The sequence below is a fragment of the Zeugodacus cucurbitae genome, chromosome 6, assembly GCF_028554725.1.
Source record: "Zeugodacus cucurbitae isolate PBARC_wt_2022May chromosome 6, idZeuCucr1.2, whole genome shotgun sequence".
NCBI lineage: Eukaryota > Metazoa > Arthropoda > Insecta > Diptera > Tephritidae > Zeugodacus > Zeugodacus cucurbitae.
The window spans coordinates 49,495,070-49,517,450 of record NC_071671.1 but is presented as its reverse complement, the minus strand read 5'-3'; the positions used below and the strand labels follow the sequence as shown (position 1 = coordinate 49,517,450).

General features: G+C 35.3%; 3 protein-coding genes and 5 non-coding genes across 11 annotated transcripts in view; 6 read left to right on the top strand and 2 right to left on the bottom strand.

Annotated features, from left to right (window-relative positions):
* The window catches only part of LOC105218677 (helicase domino), a 40,824-nt gene that overhangs the window by 2,017 nt on the left and 16,426 nt on the right, over positions 1-22,381 (top strand). For 2 of the 4 annotated variants that reach the window (XM_054234813.1, XM_054234811.1), the window contains exons 1-11: positions 5,944-6,297; positions 9,127-9,949; positions 10,021-10,318; positions 10,605-10,953; positions 14,552-15,427; positions 15,500-16,176; positions 16,608-17,191; positions 17,572-17,758; positions 17,834-17,970; positions 18,066-18,252; positions 19,724-21,919. In XM_054234813.1, coding sequence (XP_054090788.1) covers positions 9,138-9,949; positions 10,021-10,318; positions 10,605-10,953; positions 14,552-15,427; positions 15,500-16,176; positions 16,608-17,191; positions 17,572-17,758; positions 17,834-17,970; positions 18,066-18,252; positions 19,724-21,919 — 6,303 coding nt within the window. In that variant the 5' untranslated portion in view covers positions 5,944-6,297; positions 9,127-9,137. Of the gene's footprint in view, positions 1-5,943; positions 6,298-9,126; positions 9,950-10,020; positions 10,319-10,604; positions 10,954-11,592; positions 11,695-14,551; positions 15,428-15,499; positions 16,177-16,607; positions 17,192-17,571; positions 17,759-17,833; positions 17,971-18,065; positions 18,253-19,723; positions 21,920-22,381 lie in introns of those variants that run through there. The other 2 variants (XM_054234814.1, XM_054234812.1) reach the window with 2 other exon arrangements.
* Positions 30-4,075, bottom strand: LOC105218672 (kynurenine 3-monooxygenase). Its single transcript, XM_011194401.3, has 8 exons — positions 3,495-4,075; positions 1,858-2,167; positions 1,636-1,723; positions 1,341-1,509; positions 990-1,241; positions 679-909; positions 435-596; positions 30-368 (listed from the first exon to the last, which is right to left on the bottom strand). The coding sequence occupies exons 1-8, from the start codon at positions 3,582-3,584 to the stop codon at positions 291-293; spliced, it is 1,380 nt and encodes a 459-aa protein (XP_011192703.1). The 5' UTR covers positions 3,585-4,075; the 3' UTR covers positions 30-290.
* On the bottom strand, positions 4,383-5,639 carry LOC105218671 (DNA repair protein RAD51 homolog 4). The gene is made up of 3 exons (XM_054234815.1): positions 5,268-5,639; positions 4,789-5,198; positions 4,383-4,726 (listed from the first exon to the last, which is right to left on the bottom strand). Exons 1-3 carry the CDS (start codon positions 5,519-5,521, stop codon positions 4,593-4,595), a joined length of 798 nt encoding a protein of 265 aa, XP_054090790.1. The 5' UTR covers positions 5,522-5,639; the 3' UTR covers positions 4,383-4,592.
* Positions 8,270-8,397, top strand: LOC114804775 (small nucleolar RNA psi18S-841/snoR66). Its single transcript, XR_003752892.1, has one exon. It is a non-coding gene; the product is annotated as a small nucleolar RNA psi18S-841/snoR66 (small nucleolar RNA).
* Positions 8,880-9,011, top strand: LOC114804776 (small nucleolar RNA psi18S-841/snoR66). The gene has a single exon (XR_003752893.1). It is a non-coding gene; the product is annotated as a small nucleolar RNA psi18S-841/snoR66 (small nucleolar RNA).
* LOC114804774 (small nucleolar RNA Me28S-Am2589) lies at positions 10,391-10,497 on the top strand. The gene has a single exon (XR_003752891.1). It is a non-coding gene; the product is annotated as a small nucleolar RNA Me28S-Am2589 (small nucleolar RNA).
* Positions 16,235-16,340, top strand: LOC114804772 (small nucleolar RNA Me28S-Am2589). Its single transcript, XR_003752889.1, has one exon. It is a non-coding gene; the product is annotated as a small nucleolar RNA Me28S-Am2589 (small nucleolar RNA).
* LOC114804773 (small nucleolar RNA Me28S-Am2589) lies at positions 18,319-18,424 on the top strand. Its single transcript, XR_003752890.1, has one exon. It is a non-coding gene; the product is annotated as a small nucleolar RNA Me28S-Am2589 (small nucleolar RNA).

Here is a 22,381-nt window from a genome sequence, read left to right as displayed (position 1 = left end):
AGATTCATAAATTTTATTGCAATTATTAATTGTATTTTTTATATTGCTTTATTATTTTTTCATTGTTCTATTTGTATGTATGTATGTAGCGTGTGTATGTTCGTGTATTAAATAGGATATATCAAAATACTACGCAACAACTCACACATGCACTAATTGCTACAAATTCTACAAAGCAAATAATAAAAAATGAAAACAAAAAAATTCCAGCTAATACCTGTGCATGCGAAGCAGCAGCGTGTTATGCTTATTTATAAAACTAGAAAACGCATTAAATAAATGTAACTGGTTTAAAAAACGCCAAAATATGTCGAAATGCTTATTGCGACAAGCGCCAACGACGCAGAAATGACCACATTACCCAGCAGCTGAAATTATGAAAAATATATAAAAATTGAAGCTTAAACCAATAAAAGAAAAAATGCAATTGCCACCTTGTCCTGCCATTTGCGATTAGCAATACACTGGCTGTACGGCATGCTGGTAAAGGAGACACTGTTGTAGAGCGGCACCCACACGCTAGGGAACCAACGGAACAGCTGCGTGTCAAGCCATTTGCGACAGCGGAAGCTAATGCGTTTGGTGAGATCGCGCATCTAGTGGAGATTAGCGAAATTTTTATTAAAAAAAAAATATGAAAATATAAAATTTAAAAAATATATATATTTTTTATCGCACCTCAACATAATTGTACATGGCCAGTTCGCAAATGGCATGCGCATCGCGCCAACGCAACTCGGTGAATTGCTCCAATATCTCGGCAGTACTTAGATTGGGTTGATTGAAGAGCGACATGAGCAAAGTGCAATCTTCCATGCCGGCATTCAGACCCTGTCCATAGTAGGGCACCATAGCATGCGCCGCATCGCCGAGTATGAGCGCCTTGGTGCCATAGTGGTAGGGATGACACTAGAGATAATTAGAAATTTTGAGTTTAGAGTTTCTTGATAAACATTTATGTGAGGTAGAGTGAATAGAGAACAGTCTACCTTCACTGAGACCAAATGTTGTGGTCGCATTTTAAAGAAATCCTTTATCAACCGCTCCTCGCCGATTAACGGCACTGCATCAGCATAGTATTTGTGGAAGAAATTTAATAATTCCTCAGTGGTGCGTAAGGTGTCGAAGACTTTGAAGGGCATCGAGAGCGTAACCGTGAAGGATTTATCTTGATTGGGTAAAGCAATCATCATGAAGGCATCACGTGGCCAAATGTGCAAGTAATTTTCGGGCATTTGGAACTTTATAAAATAAAATCAAATTTTATTAGAATTATAACTGTTGTATATATGTATGTAGATCACTGTTATATATTGTTGTATATACATATATGTAAGTACCTCGCCATTCTTCGCTGGTATGCAAAGCTCTAAGTAGCCATGTTCGATGTACTCTTGTGAGTAATTGAAACCAGGCGCTTTAACCATTTGTTGACGCACTGTGCTGAAGGCGCCATCACAGCCTACAACCAAATCGGCGGTGGCTTCCACAATTTCCTTGGTTGGAGCGCTGTAAAATAATTAAAGTAGCATTTAACAGTAAATGAAAGGGTTTTGGAGACAATTTAAATTTACATTAAGATATCTAAATATTAAAACAAAAAAAAAATTTTTTTTGAATGAAACAACAACGCACCGCTTGAACTCCATGCGTCCCTCCGTCAGATTCACATAATTCAGCTTATGCTCAAAATGTCGTTGAATATTGGGAAATTTTTCGCCCGCTGTGGGTAGTAATTAAAATAAAAAAAAAAATTAATTAATAAAATATAAAAAAAATTTCAATAAAAAATTAATAAAAAAAAATTCTTAATACAGAAATTTAAAAATTTTAAATAAGTAAAAAAAATCCACACACCATTCAGCAGCACCTCGTTCAAATACTTTCGGCCCACCGAGTAGAGGCACTGATTTGTGCAGGGATCATAGAGGACCACCGAACGATTGCCTTTGATATCGTGCAACATGCGTCCACGCATAGGTATCGCTGTGGCAAGCACCTCTTGCTCCAGCCCGACTTCGGCTAGTGCCTTACGACCACGTGCCGATAAAGCCAGATTAATACTGCGTCCTTGCACCAGCTCAGCGGTGCGTATATCCTCGCGATATTCATATAAATATACCTCATGACCGCGTCGTGCGAAACTGAGAGCGGCTAGTGAGCCCACCTGAGAAAGAAAATAGTGTGAAATGAATGTAATAAATTAAATTGTTTTTTCTAAACAAGATAAAATAGCAGGAATTAACAAGTTCATAATAGCAAAGAAACGCCATTCTTCATCTATGTACATATTTTAGAAAGAATTTTATTTTAGAAAATTTTTTATTTTAGAAAATCGTCCCGAACTTTAGACCTTGAACTCAGAAATTATTCAATTTTTTTATTGCCGAATAAAAACTATATACTTTACAACAACAACACTGATGTTAAGAGTTTTAAAATAAAGCTTAGATACTTTTCTCCGACAAAAACAATTCAAAACCATTCAAATATACATTTTATACCATGAATTTACCAAATAAAATCATTGAAAAAATTACAACAAACATCTCATAAAAATTAAAAAAAAAAAAATTACGCTTCGAAGCACTCATGCTGTCGATCAGCTATCAATCAAAAGCGAAAATATAATATGTTTAGAAAAAATGTGTGCAAAATTCTATGCTCATGATGCTACAGTTGTACCTCCGCTTGACAATGTCAATGCCATATTTGCGCTTATCAGCAGTTTGACTTTATCACTTATAAGTTTACCGACTTTGTATGAATTCGATTTCTTCATGCCTGAACTGCGCTTTTCTTTGTATGTGCATTATCTAAGCACTTACACGCTTGGTAAGAGATCGAAATGATTTATTTCTCAACCTTGTGCTAAATAATTGCAATAATATAAATATTGTGATCGATCACTTTAGATTGTTTCGTAGTAAAATGCACATATTGCATTTAATTGTAAATTATGAAACAATTATAAACACTTGTGTAACGTATTTGTATGCAAATGGCTTAATTTTTTTTATATTTGATTTACGCAACTCTTGAGACGGTTATTTTTATTTCTACCAATTAGAAGGGAGTGTAAATACTTAGATATATAAACACACATTAAATAATATTCTTGAAATTTCGATAGCTTTGATCCGCCTTGGCCCGATGTATTACTAGATTCTCATGCAACTTTGATATAAAAAACTATAAAATACATTTTTATGATTTTTAAATAATTTAAATTAATTTTGAAATCACTTTTATGTACACAGGATATTTAATAACGGTAGTTTTTTGTGAGCTCTAAATAAATTTTTAATCCATTATATAATTGTTAATTGAAATTTATTGAGAAATTCAATATTTTATCTTTTATTAAACGAACGAGAATTCACCGCTTTGAAAACCACAAAGTATTTAAATAAATCTTAGTAAATCACTGAAACACAATTTTTCTATAAATCGTGATCTAAAAAAAAACTTTATGTTCCGCAAGACACACTCACCAAACCACCGCCCACAATAGCCACTTTTAGCGGCGCGCGGGAATTTAAACCGTTTCCATTTTCGGTTGATTGCGGTATAGTACGCGACATTATCGGGCTTATACTTCAAAAATAAAATATTCACAAATTCAAAGAACAAAATTTATTTTTATTCTAATTTCACACTGTGCTGCTGCAGTAAAGCGCAGAACTTGACGCCACGAAAGATTAGAATACAATGACTAAAACTGAGCAGCAACTAAGCATTAGATGAAATCTATTTGCACATGATAAGTACATACTATATGTATGGCAACAACAAAATTCAAGCTATGCTACGACTCAGACAGCGTTACAAATACACTGTTTTAGGTGGTTTTATGCGCTGTGCCTAATCTTCATATTTGTAGAGGTGTACGTCAACTGTTGTGGCTATGACCGCAGTTGAGCGTTAAGAGATGCTTATTACAAAGCGCCTACTAGCCTACAAAAAACCACGAAGCACACACTGTATGTAGCCAAAACTAAGGAAGCCTTAGCAGTGATTTACTTTCAGTTTTAGTAACGATTTCATGTTTAATTAAGTCAGCACTTGTATCATAAGCTACAAATATACTATATGAAACTAAATGTTGTAGTTTAAAATATTTCTTATCTAAATCTCTTAGATAGCAAACTTAATCTCAAGTAGACGTTATACTTAAGTACACTACTTACAGATAGGTATGCTTAAAAGATTTCCGAAATTCCTATGTTCATTGCTATCTAACTCACTTTTGCATATTGTTCCCTTGTATTCTATTCATTTTATGACACTCCCGCCGAGGTGATATGCAGCTTGCACGTAGCACCAACTGCTGTGTAGCAACTCCGAATTACCCTCAATATGCGTTCATTTGTTATTGTTGTAGTGTCGCTATGTGTTTCCAATGATAAGCGCAAGTGAGGCGCACGACTCCAATATTCACCAAGCGTTGGACGCATACCGACACAACCAGCGAGATTTAGTGCTGCTGCTGGCACTTCAAGCGGCTCGCCAATTTCTTCGTTATCTATATTTTGAATATAATTTAATGTATATTACTTTCAATTTTCATTACAAAATATTATTTTGATGTGCTACTCGCCCAAATCGTCTGTTATTTGTTGTTCCTCTTCAATGTTGACCAACAAATTAACGTATATGAAGGCTGTATGATGCTGTTTCGAAAGCTGATAAACTAAATTATTCAGTTTTGCAAGCAAAAATTTACCTAAAATAATAAAATTAAAATGTCAAACTATATTTGCAAAAATTGTGTCAAATTTGTCTAACCTTTAAGGCGGTCTGCTTCGTTGCGATAAGTAAAAAATACAGCCGGTAATGCATCAATAATGACCAATTTTATATTACCGCCGTCAGCGTCAGCGCCAGCATTCAACTGCACACCAAGCTTCTCCAATATGTCACATAAACCCTCACCGGTGACTGTGCGTTCAACTAAAATGTTTTGCATTATGCGTCCGCAAATATTGTTGGGCACAGTTCGGCAGCGCAGCATTTCCATGATGCGTGTGCCGGAAAAGTCGCATTTTGTATCTATATACAAGACTGTGCCTTGCGCTTGTGCCGCGAAATTTAAAGCTATTGTATGGCATAATTGAGTTTTACCAACGCCAGATTTGCCGCATATTTCCCATACACTGCCGGTTTTTAACGGTGTTTTCGCCAGGAGTATGTCTAAACTGCAGGGAGTAAAGCTTGTGAAATTGTTTCTACAAATATGTATATATTTACTTATGCCGGTCACTTACTTCTCAATTCCGGTGTTATAAACTTTCTTATAAGTTTTCCAATTGTTCACAATGCATTGCTGAAGGGGGAAGTAGTCTTTGCCAAGTTTTTCCTTTAACTCCAATATGGCGGTTTCCGTAAGCCCCGTGATTTCCATTAATTCTGCATTACTTGTTATGAGCAATTCATATCTTGTTATAATGCACTTTTTCTGCAGCTTCCGTTGAAGATATGTGGACAAGCCGAGACCATTAAATTGCTCCAAATCTGCCATTATAAAATAATTATAAGAAGTAGTTGAAGAGCTCTCAAATTTGAAAAGTTTCTCGTCGGATTGCAAATGAAGCCAAAATTGGGCGCTAAACAGCTGAAGGTGACAAGCTATCGAGTGGTTAAACTATTCGATCAATCGATAAGGGATTAAAAAATTGGAATTGAATTTTTATATAACAGAATATTTATATTTCTAATAATTGCTAGGCCTCTTTAAAATTAAAATCGATTTATGCTTAATAAATTATTGTTCATATTGTAATCTTCATTTACAAAATTGTTAATAATGTTGTGTCATTTCCATATTACCGGCACCTACTTCAATAATATTGACAATAAATTGTAATACCAATGTATGCAACCCTGCGTTAAAATGGCTGCCAAAGTAGTGGATGAAACGCAAAATGGTTGGTACGCTCGCCGATTTTTCACTTCGACGTTTCAGTTTCCGTAATGTTCTCAACGCGTTCAGAAGTGATATGCACATTGGTGCGCTTGGTGTTTATGTGAGAATTTACAATTTGAATGAGACGGAACATACGGTGATTTGTGCGTGTGAAGAGTACAGCATATGCTGAAATCCGGTGAAGCGCAGAAAATTTCCATAGATTTTTATATCGAATTTGAATGGTGATTTTTGTGGAAAATAGTGAAAAAATATTGAAAATTTTTGTGTACCGCTTGAAATTAAAGCTTAAAAATTCAAATTGTCACTGAATTTTGGGCAGATGTCTACAGGAAAACCAGAAATTTCGTGATTGAAAAAAGCTGTCTGAGGTGAGTTGAAATGGTCGCTGTGCTATTCATTCGTTTGTTCGGGATAGAGAAAATTCGATTAGAGCAGTGTTGCATTTACAGTACGTAAATATAAAATATTCGTTGTGGCCTTAGAACTCTGAGCAGATATAATCAAGAAAAAAATTATATAAATAATATCAATTGTGATCTTTTAATAAAATATTTCAATTCATTTAATGGGCTGAGATATTTAATCGGTAGGTTTGCCATTAGAATGGACTTGTGCAAAAAAGTGTATATGGTTGACAACCCTCAATGTGGCATTCGGCAAATGAAATATCAATATGGCCGCCTCACAAAAACAGGGAAGTCGTTTCAAAGTTGTGCGATGTTGTTTCGTTTCTCATGCGTTCTCAACGCAGTGTTGTCGTTGTTGTTTTTTATTTGATAAATTTGGTAGCAGTTTTTTAAATAAAATTTTAAAATAATTTAAATGCTGCATTGGCTGAATTTGAATATTATACATTGTAATCGAGATAAAAAATAATGAAATATCAATAAACGGAACTAGTTAAAATTAAATTCAAAAAGCAATTTTAAAATATTTTTAATACCTAACTAATCTACATAAATATTTTTTAATTTTATGTTTTTGATTTTGTGCTTAAATTCAATTTTAATTAAATATAATGTATTCTAATTTCGTTTCAAAATAATGAAATATCAATAGACAAAAATAGTTAAAATTAAATCCAAAAAGCAATTTCACAATATTTCTAATAACTGCCTAATATAAATATATATTTTTTTTAATTTTATGTTTTTGATTTTGTGATTAAATTATGCTTTAATTATGGTAACCGTTAACGTATATTTGTTATTATAGTATAAATGTGATATAGAAATATTAAATTCAAAATCGTTTAAGTTAATGTGTCAACACAAATTTATATGCATACATATTTTCACTTACTATACTTTTAAATTTATTTTTAACATATGCATGTTAATTACTGTTCCTTCAGTTTTAAATCTATCTTTTGCACAAGTGTTAATTTTCTCCATTTCTGTAAATATGTTTGCTAACTGGAAGATTTATTGTTTATATCTAAATTTAGCAATTGGCTAGGATTGGGCCGAATAAATATTGTTTGTTGTGAAAATATTTTCGAAGAATTTCTTACCGAATGAATATTCAAGATTTTTATCTTTAAAATTTCAGAAAATACCCTTTAAGTATAAAAAAATAAAATTATACACATTAACGTTAGTTATCGTTATGCATAACACCTTCAATAAACTAAAACACCGAAGTTAGCTTTATACATTTTTGGATTAATTGCATTTATATGTATGTATGTACATATGATTATTTGCAGCTGTATATTAAATACATTCATATATACAAGTATGCAAGAGCACTCTGTGTTATCATTTAACTGTGTGATAAAACAATTTATATTCTTGCGAAATTAAAGCATTTCCAATTATGTTATAAATTATTTCAAATTTATAATTCATTATTTAAAAATGCAACATGATAAATCTGTTCAAGGTTAACATTTTTATTCAAATTAACATCTCAATTCAAACTTTTTTCTCTAAAAGCATTACAATTGATAAGCGTAAATAAATATAACGCTTTTTATAACTACATACATACATATTTCAAATTCATGCAATGTAAAGTAATGAGTTTTAGTACATTAATTTAACGCCAATGTATGTCGCGTTTAATTTTTAATCTTTGTTAAATTTCTAAATAATGAAGTAATCAGAAAGCATTTTTCCATACCTTAGAGACTTTAATATATTTTTTGATTAGTTATAAACTCAATAAGATAACGCGTACATAATTATATATAATATAGGAAAAAAATCGTTGTTGTAAATTTTTTTTTTAATATGATTATATTTTTTTTCTGGATGAATCAATATTCGTAAATCCCAATCTAATTTTATAACTTTTTATTACCCATTAAATACACATGTACCTACAATGTATTTGATAAGCAAGGGCACTCTGTGTTATCATGTTACTGTGTGATAAAACAATTTGTAACCTTGCCAAATTAAAGCATTTCAAATTTATTTATAAATTATTTTAAATTTATAATTAATTTAAAAATGCAACATTATGATTCTGTTCAAGTTTCGAATGTTAACAATTAATTTATCAACTCAAGTTGAAAATATTACGATTGATAATAATAAATAAACAGAACGCTTTTTAAAGCTACATATTTTTAATATTTGTATTAAGAGTACTATCATACGATGTGTAAATAGTATAATAATGAGTAATATACATTAATTTAACGTCAAAGTATCTCTCATTTCAATTTTTAATGTTTGTTAAATTTTTAAATAAAGAAGCAAACAGAATTTGTATACATACTTTAATGCATTTAATATATTGTTTGATGGTTTATAAATTCGATAAGATAACGTCTACATAAATATATATAATATAGTAAACAAAAATTAGTAATGCAATTTTTTTATATAGGATTATGATTTATTGATTTTATGGATTATTCCATAAAATTTTATAATTTTATTAATTTAATATTAATTTTATAATTCTTTATTACCTACACACATGTACCATGTATATTATAGGCAAGGGCACTCTGTGTTATCATTTTACTGTGTGATAAAACAATTTGTAACCTTGCTAAAGAAAAACAAAATTTGCTTTACACCTTTGAAATTACATACCTGATTCAAAAGTGATATAATTTTGTAACAAATCTGTGTAAAGATACTGAACACATTTTTTTTTTTTTTTAAATTTAATATTAACAATTTACGAAATTTATTGAAGAACAATAAAATAAAATAAAATATTTTCTTTCCTGCTCACAGATGCATCAAACATGAATGAAGGTGAGTCAGCAGGAGGGGGGCATCAACGGGCTAGCCCAGCCCCTCCTGCTGTATCCGACCATAGATCAGTTTTATCGTCAACAAATACAACAGCATCGGTGGCTACAACCACCTATACGGGTATAACCACACCAACAACAATAACCGTTGCCACACCTGAGGCGCATCAAGTAGTGGCGACAACGTTTGGTGATACGACCGTTACACCTCGCAGCTTTCAACAAGCATTCACGCAGCAACATTTGCCAAAATTGCAAGCACAGCAACAACAACAGCAAATTGCTACAACAACAAACACAAGAATAACTACAACAAATTTACAAAATCCACAAAACAAATCGTTGCAACAGAAATTTCAACAACAAGTGGCGCAGGCGCAGCAAACGTCTATGCCGCAAACATCACTAATCGCGGTAACAGCAAATACAGCGAGTGATTTTGTTTCGTTAGCACAAAATCCAATTGAAAATATAACTGCTGGTGCACAGCATACGCAACAACGCGGTGCAACAACGGAAACGTCGGGCAGTCTTCTAAATAGTTTTTCAACCTCAACGAGTGCGACAAGTGTAATTGGAGAGGCGGCGCAAGTAGATACGTACAGCGGTTCACCGCTGGCAAAGCGTCCGAAACTAGTGGGGAGTAGTATCGGCAGTGGTAGCCTGACTGCTTCGTTGTTGCCAGCAAGTGGGAGTGCGCAGGAGAACAGCAATACGGCAGTGTCTGCACCAGAGGATATAAATGCGCTCAAGAAGCGCATTTTGGAGCAAAAGTATCTCCGTTTGCGTAGTCTTAGAGAAAGGTAGAATAATTGAAAGATTTTTTTATGAAAAATTATAACTAAAATAACTGTTTATTTCTTGTATCATTTAGACACACAGAAAATGTCGCCGAATTATTCTATTTACAAAGCGGTGGCAACATGATGGACTACCCGACGTGGCGTAAGAAACCACCAACCCCACAATTCGCCACCTTTAGCAATGCTTATCGTCTAGATCAGTTAGTTAACGAGGACAGAGCGGCTGCATTAGCACAGCAACAACAACAGAAATCAACAACTGATAATATAGCAACAATAATTGGTGTTGCCAGCGGCAATCAGCAGCAACAACAATTGCAAACACAAAAACAAACACAAGACTATTTGACTGCAATAACAAATAAAACGGTTAGTATTAACATATACATATACTCGTGATATTCGTATGAAATTTGTATTTGCAAAAAGCTAGGTTATGCACTCAAAATGATGATAAAATGTCACTGAACAAGCTAACGGCCTCTATTTTTGAGAATGTTGGCTTTCATAGGATGTTCGCATTTGCGAGGCATTTGTCTGATTCATATCTAGCAAGTTTTATTTAAAAAATATAAAAACAAATACAAATTGACTGCTTTTACTCCATTTATATATTGATTAATTTGGTGTTGTTTTCTACGCTTTTACTTTACAGAGTGCGCAATCTCAAATAGCTACAGAAATAAGTAGTAGTAATAGTAACAGTAGTGGTGGTAGCAATAGCAACAGCAACAGCAGTGGTACCGCAACAACAGCGGCTTCGACGAACGTTAGTCATTTGCTTAATGCTACAGTAGCAGCAGCAGCGGCAGCAACTACCGCCACAACAACAGCAACAACTTCGACACCTAGTAGCGCGTGTGTCAGTGGTAATACAAGTACCACCAATGCAAGTGGCGACGTGCTGCCACAGGGTGCTGAAATCAAAATTCCCGCCGTAGGTGCAACGCCTGTGGCAGTCTCCACAAAACTACCAGCCGCTGTTGTACAACTGACTCAACAAGGTATGTACGCCGCATATTTTATGCATCATCCACACAAATATTGCATAGTGTTGATATATTCTTTGTTGATGACATATTTTTCATACGAGATTTCCCTAGAAATAACAAAAACAAAAAAAGCTAAAGTTAAAAATTGAACATATGAAAAAATTTAATTGCAACTCCCTCTTTCGCTTTCCTAACCGTGCACAACATACTACTACTACTACATACACACACCGACACACGAGTCGCTCTTTGTCAGTTTCAGTTTTCTTTATTGTTGTTTTTTTTTTCTAACCTCTATTTAATAATTTCTAACAAAATTAACGAAACTTTATCTGTTATTTTTTTGTATTTATTTAGTTTTGGTGTATAACTAAAAAAAATAACTGTAAATTGGCGAAAATACGCGTTCATGGTTAAATTAAAATATTTTGAAATAACTGTATATTCATATACAAACATTTGTATAAACAAAAACATTTTTTTAGTCATCTTTGGCCACACTTTAACTAATTTAGCTGTATATTTTCTTCTTTGTATTACAACAAAATCATCTATCTATCTATCTATCTAACTAAACTCACAACACATTTTTACACACACTCGCTCACTGTATTCTGTTGTGTATCATCTCTACATTGTATCATTATATAGGTCACATACCCGGTAGACCTTTAGGAGGTCGGCACGGGATGGTATTTGGTCAAATACCCGCCCCACCAGCTGTAGGAAATACTACCTTACCTTTGGTGCCAGGTGCTTATCGTTTTACTCAGCATAAGCATTTATTTATATTTTTTTTTTTTTTTTTTGATATTTTCTTTCTTTATTAAATACTTTATGATCGACATCTACATAGTTTTTGAATTGCGTATCTATTACTTAGCTAAATTGTGTCGATGATATATTCATATTTACTATATCCATACAATACATAAATACGTTTTTATTTTTATTTTTTTTTTTGTTGTTTTAGTTTAGTTTTTAATTTCCTTTTGAGGTAGCATAGTTTATGTGTGCATTCTATATGCAATTTGCTGCATAATCATGTATTTCTGATATTCTCTGTTTTTTTGTTATTGCTTTTTTCATGCTTCTTCTCGTACTCTTAAAGTATTTCATTTTTTTTGTTTATTTCAAAAGAATAAGAATTGCATTGGCTATTTATTGGTTTTAAATAGTTGATTTTTTGCATACATTATCGTAATCTATTTTTTTGAAACTTGATTTAAAGCCACAATTGACTTACATATACATACATACATATGGAATATTCATGTGTTTATTTCGAGTATAATTTCAATTTGAAATTCCTGCGTTGTTGAGTCATTCTGATTCTGATTAGTGTGTGTTTGTGCGTATCGTGAGGTGCTGAGTTTAGGGGGTTTGTTTGGTAAATGTAGGTAGTTAGCCTTATGATAAAGTAAAAAAGATAATATAATAAAAAAATATAATTAAATAAAAAATATTAAAAACAATATAAAAATAATAAAAAAAAATCAAATCATATAAAAAAAAAATAAAAATAAAAAAATATAATAATCAATAAAAATTAATAATAAAAAATAAGAAAGTGATAAAAATAATAAAAATAAATATAAAAAATAGAATCATAGAAAATAAAAGATAAAAACTATATGAATAAGTTAAATGTGAGAAAATTAGTGAATAATTAGTGAATTAGTAAATAAAATTAGTGTTATGAAAATGATTAAGAATATTTACAACTGAGTTTTGGATGTAAAAAAAAAAAAACTGTAAGAATGGACAATAGCTGTATGATAATCTTCTCTTTATTATTTGTTTTTTTTTTTTTATTAGTTTAGCATAAAAAAGGGTTTTAATATTTTGGAATTTTTTTAACAGTTTTTTAGGATAAAAATTAGTTATCAATGTGTTATTGTAAGAAGAGTCCTATTTTTCCGATTTGTATAGAAATTGCTCTTGAGTATCAAACAATAATATTTTTCAAAAGTATTTTTTAATCGTTTTTTAACGTTTATTTTTTATATTTTTTTGCGTTTATTTTTTATATTTTTTTGCGTTTATTTTTTATATTTTTTTGCGAAAAGAATTTCACCACTGATTCAAAAATTCACCAAAAATTAAACTGTATATTTTGTTATAATTCTGATTGTTTTTATAAATGTTTTACATAAAAATGTCAAAAATAAAATTATTTACCAAAACTACTGTGAAATAATATAGAGTTTCAGATGCACTTTATTGGTTTCTAATATCATCCGCGACAATATTAAGGGTGAAAGCAACATCTTTTAAACTTTTTTATTTTCGACCACTCATACATAACCTCAAATTCATATGAAGAACGCATTCAACTAACTAAAACTAAATTCAGTTTGTCAGTCTAGCCTTTAGTATTTAGATTTAATTGTAATTCCGCACTACTAGAAATCTTGCTAAGTGCCTACAAACTGCATCTGCAAGATCTTGAAATTATTAGTGCAAAATAAAATTATAAATGCGATATTGCCAATTGATTGCTTACAATCCAGAAGCCTAATCATTCTAGATTATCGCATACAAATTATGTATTTTAAATTTTATATTATTTAATTTTTTATTAGTAATAGAATAATATTATTATTCTTATTATTGTTTCTAAATTTTCGATAAAATTTATTTATTATAAATATATATTTTTTCAATATAATTTTCTCATAATTTATTTTTTTATTATTTAAGAATGATAAGAATATTATGGAATAATATACAACACAGTATTTTTTTCTAATTTTATCGTTTCTATTATATATTAATTTTTTTTATTTTAATTTTATTTTTTATATATTTTATGTTTTTTTATTTTTTTAATATTTTTTCGTTTTATAATTTTTTTTATTTTTTATTGTTTGTTCACTGGTTTGTTAATACATATTTTTTAATTTAAAAATTAATAATTTTTATTTTATTTTATATATATGTATTTTAAATATAGTTTTTTTATATTAGTATTTTATTTTAATTTTGTTATTTTTTTATATTTTATATAATTTATAATTTCTATGTTCTCTTTATTTTATATTTATTAATTCTTCTAAACTGTTATAATGCCACGTACGCACTTATCCAAATTCTGTGAAATGGAAATTTTTATTTTACAGAATTCTCGTAATAAAGTGCAATAAAAAATGTTTTTTTTTTTTTGCGATATTGCCAATTGATTGCTTACAATCCAGAAGCCTAATCATTCTAGATTATCGCGAACAAATGTATAAAAAGTAAACAAATGAGCTAGCTGTATGTAGATTATGCGCAGGTATTATTTGCTAAGGCATTTGTGGTGAACAGCAACACATTTAATTAATTTTTATTATTTAACTATTTCTCTAAGTTCTCAATACCCAATCATCGTCTCATTTCGCTCCTACTTATTAGTTGTTGTAGTATTTAAGCACTAATACCCAATTGATTAATTGGTTTACTAATCGAAAATTAGAGAATTATTGGTTGTTGCCTGTAACGCCTAACGCTTGTTGCTGGTTTCGTATGATTTTTGCATCCCACCAACGCATGTACCGTTGTGTCCAACATTTACATTTATTTAAACTTCCGTTATACTCAATGCTAATTTTCCATCTTACTCCACCAGGTGGCACACCGCTTGTACCTGCTATCGGTAGTAGTGTTGGTGGTGGCGGCTCACCGGCGGTGTTGCGTCGCAATGGCAACGGTGCCGCGGCAGCTGCATCACCCGGCACAACCGGCGTCGGCAGCAGCAGCAACATATTACATGCCAATTCACCTGCGACGACGCCCAATGCCGTGCTGGTGCCGGCGACTGTGAATGGTAGCGGCGCGGCCGCAGCAACGGCCAGTGGCAGCAGCAGCAATGTCGCGCTGAGCGGCACAACCAGCAGCCTGAACACGCCCACTGCGTCGAATAGCGTGCAAGAGTTTTCATTCAAAGCCAAGCAAGAGGTTTATGTGCTCCAGCGCGTGTCCGAGCTACAGCGAGAGGGATTATGGACTGAGAAACGTTTGCCAAAACTGCAAGAGCCCAGCCGTCCGAAGGCGCATTGGGATTACCTGCTAGAGGAGATGGTCTGGTTGGCGGCAGACTTTGCACAAGAGCGCAAATGGAAGAAGAATGCGGCTAAGAAATGCGCCAAAATGGTGCAGAAATACTTCCAGGACAAGGCGAATGCGGCGCAGAAAGCGGAGAAGGCGCAAGAGGCGCACCTGAAACGCATCGCCGCATTCCTCTCGAAGGAGGTGAAAATGTTTTGGTCCAATGTGGAGAAATTGGTGGAGTACAAGCATCACACCAAGCTGGAGGAGAAACGCAAGAAGGCGCTGGATCAGCATTTGAGTTTCATTGTCGATCAGACGGAGAAGTTCTCACAGCAGTTGGCAGAGGGCATGAATAAGAGCATCATGGATGCAACGGCCGGTGCGAGTGGTGCGCCTAGTATGGACTCGAGCCGAATATCGTCGCCCAAGCGTGAGGCGGGCAATGGTTCCGATGGTAAGTGCACTAACTTCAAAATTTCAAAAATTGTGGTAGAAACTAACGGCATCTTCTTTTTGTGCTAAACAGATGACTTCCGTCCAGAATCCGGTTCCGAGGATGACGAGGAAACCATAGCCAAAGCGGAAGAGGAGGCGGCCGATGTTAAAGAAGAGGTTGCCGCATTGGAAAAAGAATCTCAAATGGATCTAGATGATTTTCTCAAAGATTTGCCGAAAGGCTATTTGGAGAATCGTGATAAAATCTTGCTTGAGGAGGATGACGAAGATTCCAAAATGGCCACGAGCAGTCAAGAAGACGATGCCGATGACGCCGAATTCGAGGCGAATGAAGAGAGTGATGACGATGAGAATACCATAAGCAAACAAGAAGAGGAAGAAATGGATGTCGATCATCAGAAGGAAATCGATGATTTGGAAGCCGATAACGACCTGACGGTCGAACAACTGTTGGCCAAGTACAAGTCGGGCAAAATCGATGAACCAACAACAACGGCGACGACGACGACGACGACGACGGCGCGTGGTAAGAAGATTGCGGCGCCGACGCCGAAAAAACGCGCCAAAATCGAAATCGATTCGGACGATGACGAAGTGGCCGACGATGCGAGCAGCGATGGCACTGTGGTTGAAACGGAGAGCGAGTCCGGCGGTGAAGACAGCAACGACGAGGCGGAGGCGCACACATCGAATGACGAAAGCGAAGAGAACGAGCAGGAAGATGGCTTGAAAAGTCTGCTGGAGGATGTAAGTTGGCTGTGCGCCCTTACTTATATGTGTGTGGAAAATATAAAAAAATACCAAATTTAAACTGATGATAAATTGTCACTGACATTCTGAGCCAATCTATTATTGAGCGGTTCGGAATAAATAGGATGTTCGCATTTGCGAGGCATTTGTCTGATTAATTTTGGTAATAAATACAATGCGTTGCATTCTAAGGGGGAAATAAATAATTCGAAGTTTTAGATTTTTTTTTTATTAAAAATAGAAATCTACTTAAATATGTTTTCCTAATGAAATTTGCCCAATACATTTTTAGACTTACAAAACATAGCATTTGAAAAATTCTTAGAAGATTTTTAGGTTATGACAGGTTTTAGTTATTAAAATAATTTTCAAACTCTTACTTATATGCAACGGCTTACTAAATAATATTATTTTTATATTTCGTTTAGACCGAGGGCAACAGCAAGGATGACATGATCAAAGATGCTGCTGCTTTGGCCGAAAGCATACAGCCCAAAGGCAATACGCTATCATCTACAAATGTGGTAACGCCAGTGCCGTTCCTGCTGAAGCATTCCCTGCGCGAGTACCAGCACATCGGCTTGGATTGGCTGGTCACAATGAATGAGCGCAAACTGAACGGCATTCTGGCCGATGAGATGGGTTTGGGTAAGACCATACAAACCATTGCGCTGCTGGCGCATTTGGCCTGCGTCAAGGGAAATTGGGGCCCGCATTTGATTGTGGTGCCGTCGTCGGTGATGCTCAATTGGGAGATGGAATTCAAAAAATGGTGTCCGGCATTCAAAATACTCACCTACTATGGCACGCAGAAGGAGCGTAAGCTCAAACGCGTCGGCTGGACGAAACCGAATGCGTTTCATGTCTGCATAACGTCCTACAAGTTGGTCGTGCAGGATCAGCAGAGTTTCCGGCGTAAAAAGTGGAAATATCTGATATTGGACGAGGCGCAGAATATAAAGAATTTCAAGTCACAACGTTGGCAACTGCTGCTGAACTTCTCCACAGAAAGGTGAGTGTTTGGAGACTTTTGTTTGCCTTTTTGGTAGTTGTATAGCACCATAATCAGTGATTATTCGATTGCTAAACTAGAATAAGAACTACGCTTGGGTGCTGAAATTAAATAATTTCCTCAAAGCATTGCTTTCTCTGAGAGACTGCGCTAACTACACTACGCTGGCTTGTCAAGTGCTTTGGGGACAAAAATAAATATTTTATTATTTAAATTTTATTTTTATTTTATTTGTATTTATTTTTTTACTATTTTAATTTTTTTATTAATATTTTTTTTTTAATTAATTTTTATTTTCCATTTTATTTTTTTATTTATTGTTGTTTTTTTTTTTGTATTTTATTTATTTTTATTAAAACATCAATTTTCTATTTCTTCAGACGCTTACTGCTCACCGGCACGCCACTACAAAACGATTTGATGGAACTCTGGTCGTTGATGCATTTCCTCATGCCCTATGTGTTTTCATCGCATCGCGAATTCAAAGAATGGTTCTCAAATCCCATGACCGGCATGATCGAAGGCAATATGGAGTACAATGAGACGCTCATAAGTCGGCTGCACAAGGTTTGTCTTATAATCTTTCAACGAGCTTCTTTTAAATTTGCTAACATCCATAATTTTTTCCTTTTTTCCCCTCAGGTCATACGCCCCTTCCTACTGCGTCGTCTCAAAAAGGAAGTCGAGAAGCAAATGCCGAAGAAATACGAACATGTTGTAATGTGTCGTTTGTCCAATCGTCAGCGCTACTTGTATGATGACTTTATGAGCCGCGCAAAGTGAGTTTGTAGCCAAGATTTTTTATTAAATTTCATACTTTTATTAATTTTCATTTATATTAATTATTATCTTTTTTTCAACTACCTTTCTTTAGAACCAAGGAGACGCTGCAGACGGGCAATCTTTTGAGCGTCATCAATGTGCTCATGCAGTTGCGTAAAGTCTGTAATCATCCGAATATGTTTGAAGTGCGTCCCACCATATCGCCATTTCAAATGGAGGGCATTACCTATGAGGCGCCGCGTATTGTTTACGATCTGCTGGAGTACGATCCATTTACGGTATGTCAAAGTCTTAGCTGAAAATTTATATAAAATGTATCTAAAAAAATATTAAATATTACCAAATTTAAACTGATGTTAAATTGTCACTGACATTCTGAGCCAATCTATTATTGAGCGGTTCGGAATAAATAGGATGTTCGCATTTGCGAGGCATTTGTCTGATTCATTTTGGTAATAAGAGCGTGGCATTCTATGAGGGGAAATAAATAAATATTTTGTTTAATGAGTATAGAACTAATTTCCGAAATATTCTGATAAATCCGATTTAAAATTTTTTTATAATGAAATTTGCTGCACACATTTTAAAACTTATAAGTCACATCTTTGGAGTATTTTTAGGTTATGAAATTCTTTTTTATTTAATAAAATAATAATTTACTCGCCTAAACTAATTTTCACAACTTAAAGTTGGATGAGATCGTGGTACAGACCAAAAATCTCTCTTAGACTGCGAAAGCGATCACAATCACAATTAAAATAATATTAAAGTAATATTCGACTGTCTGGGCATTGAATGGGTGGGTGTTGTAGTTATACCAATTATTCTGAGAAAAATTTACATACAAATTGTACCATTCCGAATTCCAGTTTAAAATATTTCTGATTACAATTTATCGATATTTTTATAATCCATAAAATTTTATTCCACCATCGTTTTTAGCGAATAAATAAAAATCAGCAAATATCGATAATAGTTTATCTATAGACACAATCAATTTTTATCGATAATAATAAATCGCTTTTTTTAACTTCGAATGAAAGACCACCAAATGTTGATTGAAAATGATTTTAAGGAAATAATGTCTATTCAATCTTGATTCCTTCATAAAAATATATCGATAATAAAAAATAAATATATTGATGAAAAATTATTATTTTCTAAATAATATTTTCTAAAGATAGAATACATTTTAATCAAAACTAATCGTGTTTCTTGGATTAAAGTTTTTTTCCGATAAAAATTTATCGATATTTTGAGAATTAAGTTTATTTATTGTAATCTATAAAATTCAATTCCAATTCAATTTTAACGTGTTAAAGAAAACCAAAAAGTATCGATTAATGTTATCGATAACCAGAAGAAATATCGATTTTTATATCGTCCATTAAAATTGATTATATCTTCCATATATACATTTTTTTGCATACTTGTAACGGTAAATAGTTTGCCAGAAATCTATACTTATGTACTTTCCACACCCCGGTTAAAATTGGACGATGTCGCTGGCAATCCACCCCCAATAAATAATTTTAAATATATGTGGATCCATAGCTGATTCGATGCGAAAAATTATAAAATATTGTGATAGAACGAAAGCGCATAGTTCAGAGCAAATATCAAAAAAGTCAAAGAGTTATTTATAGATAACCTAGAATGCAACGCGTGACCTGTTAACACATGCAAATCACTCATTTGCCGCATAAATTACATTTTAATGCAATATTCCGTTACTCTTTCCCCTTTCAGCACGTCGATTTGCATGCGCTCAACCTAGTGCTAATCGATTTGGAGCTCACACTCACCGCTTACGTATCGCACAAGTCACGCGTGCTCGAAGCGCCGCGCAAGCTAATCGAGGAAATTGACAACGCGCCAGCACCGCCACCACCCTGTCCGCGCGGCAAATTCAAATTCTACATACGCGTACGCGATCAACAAGTACAACAGAATTTGAGCCATCACAGCGCGGCGACAGTGCGCGTCGGCGCCAGTCCTGCTATGCGCACCGAAGGCAACAAAATGGTGCCGTTGCGCGAGACGAACAACGCGAATATACGACTGGTGAAGCGTTTGAATAACATCAATCCGATGAATACGTCCAAAATGTCCACGCTCGCCATGGCGCCCTCAACGTCGACCACCGCGGCGGCGCTGGCGGTGACCAATAGCACAGCTGGCGGCAGTATGGGCAATATACGCACCGCCAGCGGTATATCGCTGACACGCGTGCAAGTCGCACAGCAAACGGGCGGTAGTCTGGCGCCGCCTGCAGCTAAAATCGCTAAACTGGTGCAACATGGCAATGGGAAAGAGTATTTCATTGTGACATCCTCTGCCGGCAGCAGTGCACTGAGCGACACAATAAGTGGCAGTGGTAATGCGGCGGGCAATCGCTTGACGCTGGTTTGTAAAAGTGGCGGCGGACAGACAAACGCGTTGAGTGGCGCGCGTGCCAATGTAGGTATTAAAACGAAAACGGAGAAGCTGTTGAATACTATTGCGCAACAAGTGAAGAGGGCGACGAACGATGTCACGGCAATGGACGTCGATGAGCAAGAGACGACTGCGACGGAAACATCCGAAGGTGATCCGATTTACAATATGCAAGAGATACTGGAGAAGCGTAAGGAGCAGCGCATGGCGCGTCTCAAGTTGCTGTCCAACGTGAATCGACGCCGCATAGACGGCGTGCCCATATACGGGGAGGATTGTCGCGATGCGCTGACGAAATGTGTACGGCCCAGTCAGACGTTGGAATACTCCACGTGGCAAACACGCAGCTACACAAATTGCAGCACAGCGATGACGCGCCGCGACAGTTGGACGCTCAGCAAGATACTCAAATCGTATGAGCGGCGCGTTGAAGAGTTGCGTCAAACGTTTGGCAATTTCGTGATTTACGTGCCGTCGGCATGTGCGCCGCGCATACGTTTCTTTGTGCAGCACCTGACATCAGGCCGTTTGCAACGCGAGCGCGCCATTGAAAGCGGCGTCACGCAATATGTCTCTCCGAAGCTGGCGCTACTACATCCAGTCATCTCGGCGATGACGACGCAATTCCCCGATCCGCGTCTTATACAATACGATTGCGGTAAATTGCAAACACTCGATCGGCTCTTGCGTCAACTGAAGTCGGAGCAACATCGTGTGCTCATCTTCACGCAAATGACGAAAATGTTGGACGTCTTGGAGGCGTTCCTCAACTATCATGGTCACATCTATTTGCGGCTGGACGGTTCGACACGCGTCGAACAGCGTCAATTGCATATGGAGCGTTTCAATGGGGACAAGCGCATCTTCTGCTTCATCCTGTCGACACGTTCCGGTGGTGTGGGCATCAATTTAACTGGCGCGGATACTGTGATATTTTACGATTCCGATTGGAATCCCACCATGGATGCGCAAGCGCAAGATCGCTGTCATCGCATCGGGCAGACGCGCGATGTGCACATCTATCGTTTGGTGTCGGAGAAAACCATCGAGGTGAACATACTGAAGAAGGCCAATCAAAAGCGTATGCTCAGCGATATGGCCATCGAAGGTGGTAACTTCACAACAACCTATTTCAAGAGCTCTACCATCAAAGATCTCTTTAATTTGGAGCAAGCCGAACAAGATGGCAGCAATGGTAGTGCTAGCGACGCTACAACTGCGAAAGACAACAAACCGTCAACCTCCACCAGCACTGCTGCGGCGATTGTTAGTGAGCTGGGCAGCGAAATTGAAACGGAGAAGCAGTCATTGCGTGCTTTTGAGAGCGCTCTGGCCGCTGCTGAGGATGAGCAAGATGTACAGGCCACCAAGACGGCTAAAGCGGAAGCAGCTGCCGATTTGGCAGAGTTCGATGAAACCATACCCATCGACGAGGCGACCATGGCCGAAGGCGCCGCGACGACAGAGATGAGTAAAGCCGATTTGGAAATGCAAAATCTAGTGAAACAGGTGAGTTTTAAGTTAAACAAAGTAACTTTTGTTTTGAGATTTGTGTTTTCTAAATTTGTTATATAGTGTATATATGTAGTTCGCCAAAATTGAACTTAGTTTTTTGACTGTAGAAAATTTATACACCACTGAATTGTAGTATAACATAACCTTTGAAAAACAACCGCTGAAGACTTTCAAAGTCTTAAACTTAAAATATACCGATTCAAATAGAGTTAGATCGTCGAAATAAAAGCTCTTGGCAGGATAAAATCCATGGCAATTCCGGTAATTGGGGAACCGGCTGTTGGGGGAATTGCCCAGACTAAACTGATAGATCATCTAACACCCATCTTCCTATGGTCCGACCATTCGTTTCCTGGGCCTACCGTTCTATGTCCTCGACGAAAACTGAACTGATGATTTCTGGTTCAACCAGCGATGTGTAATCGTTATAATAATAATAAATACTTCCAAAACCCA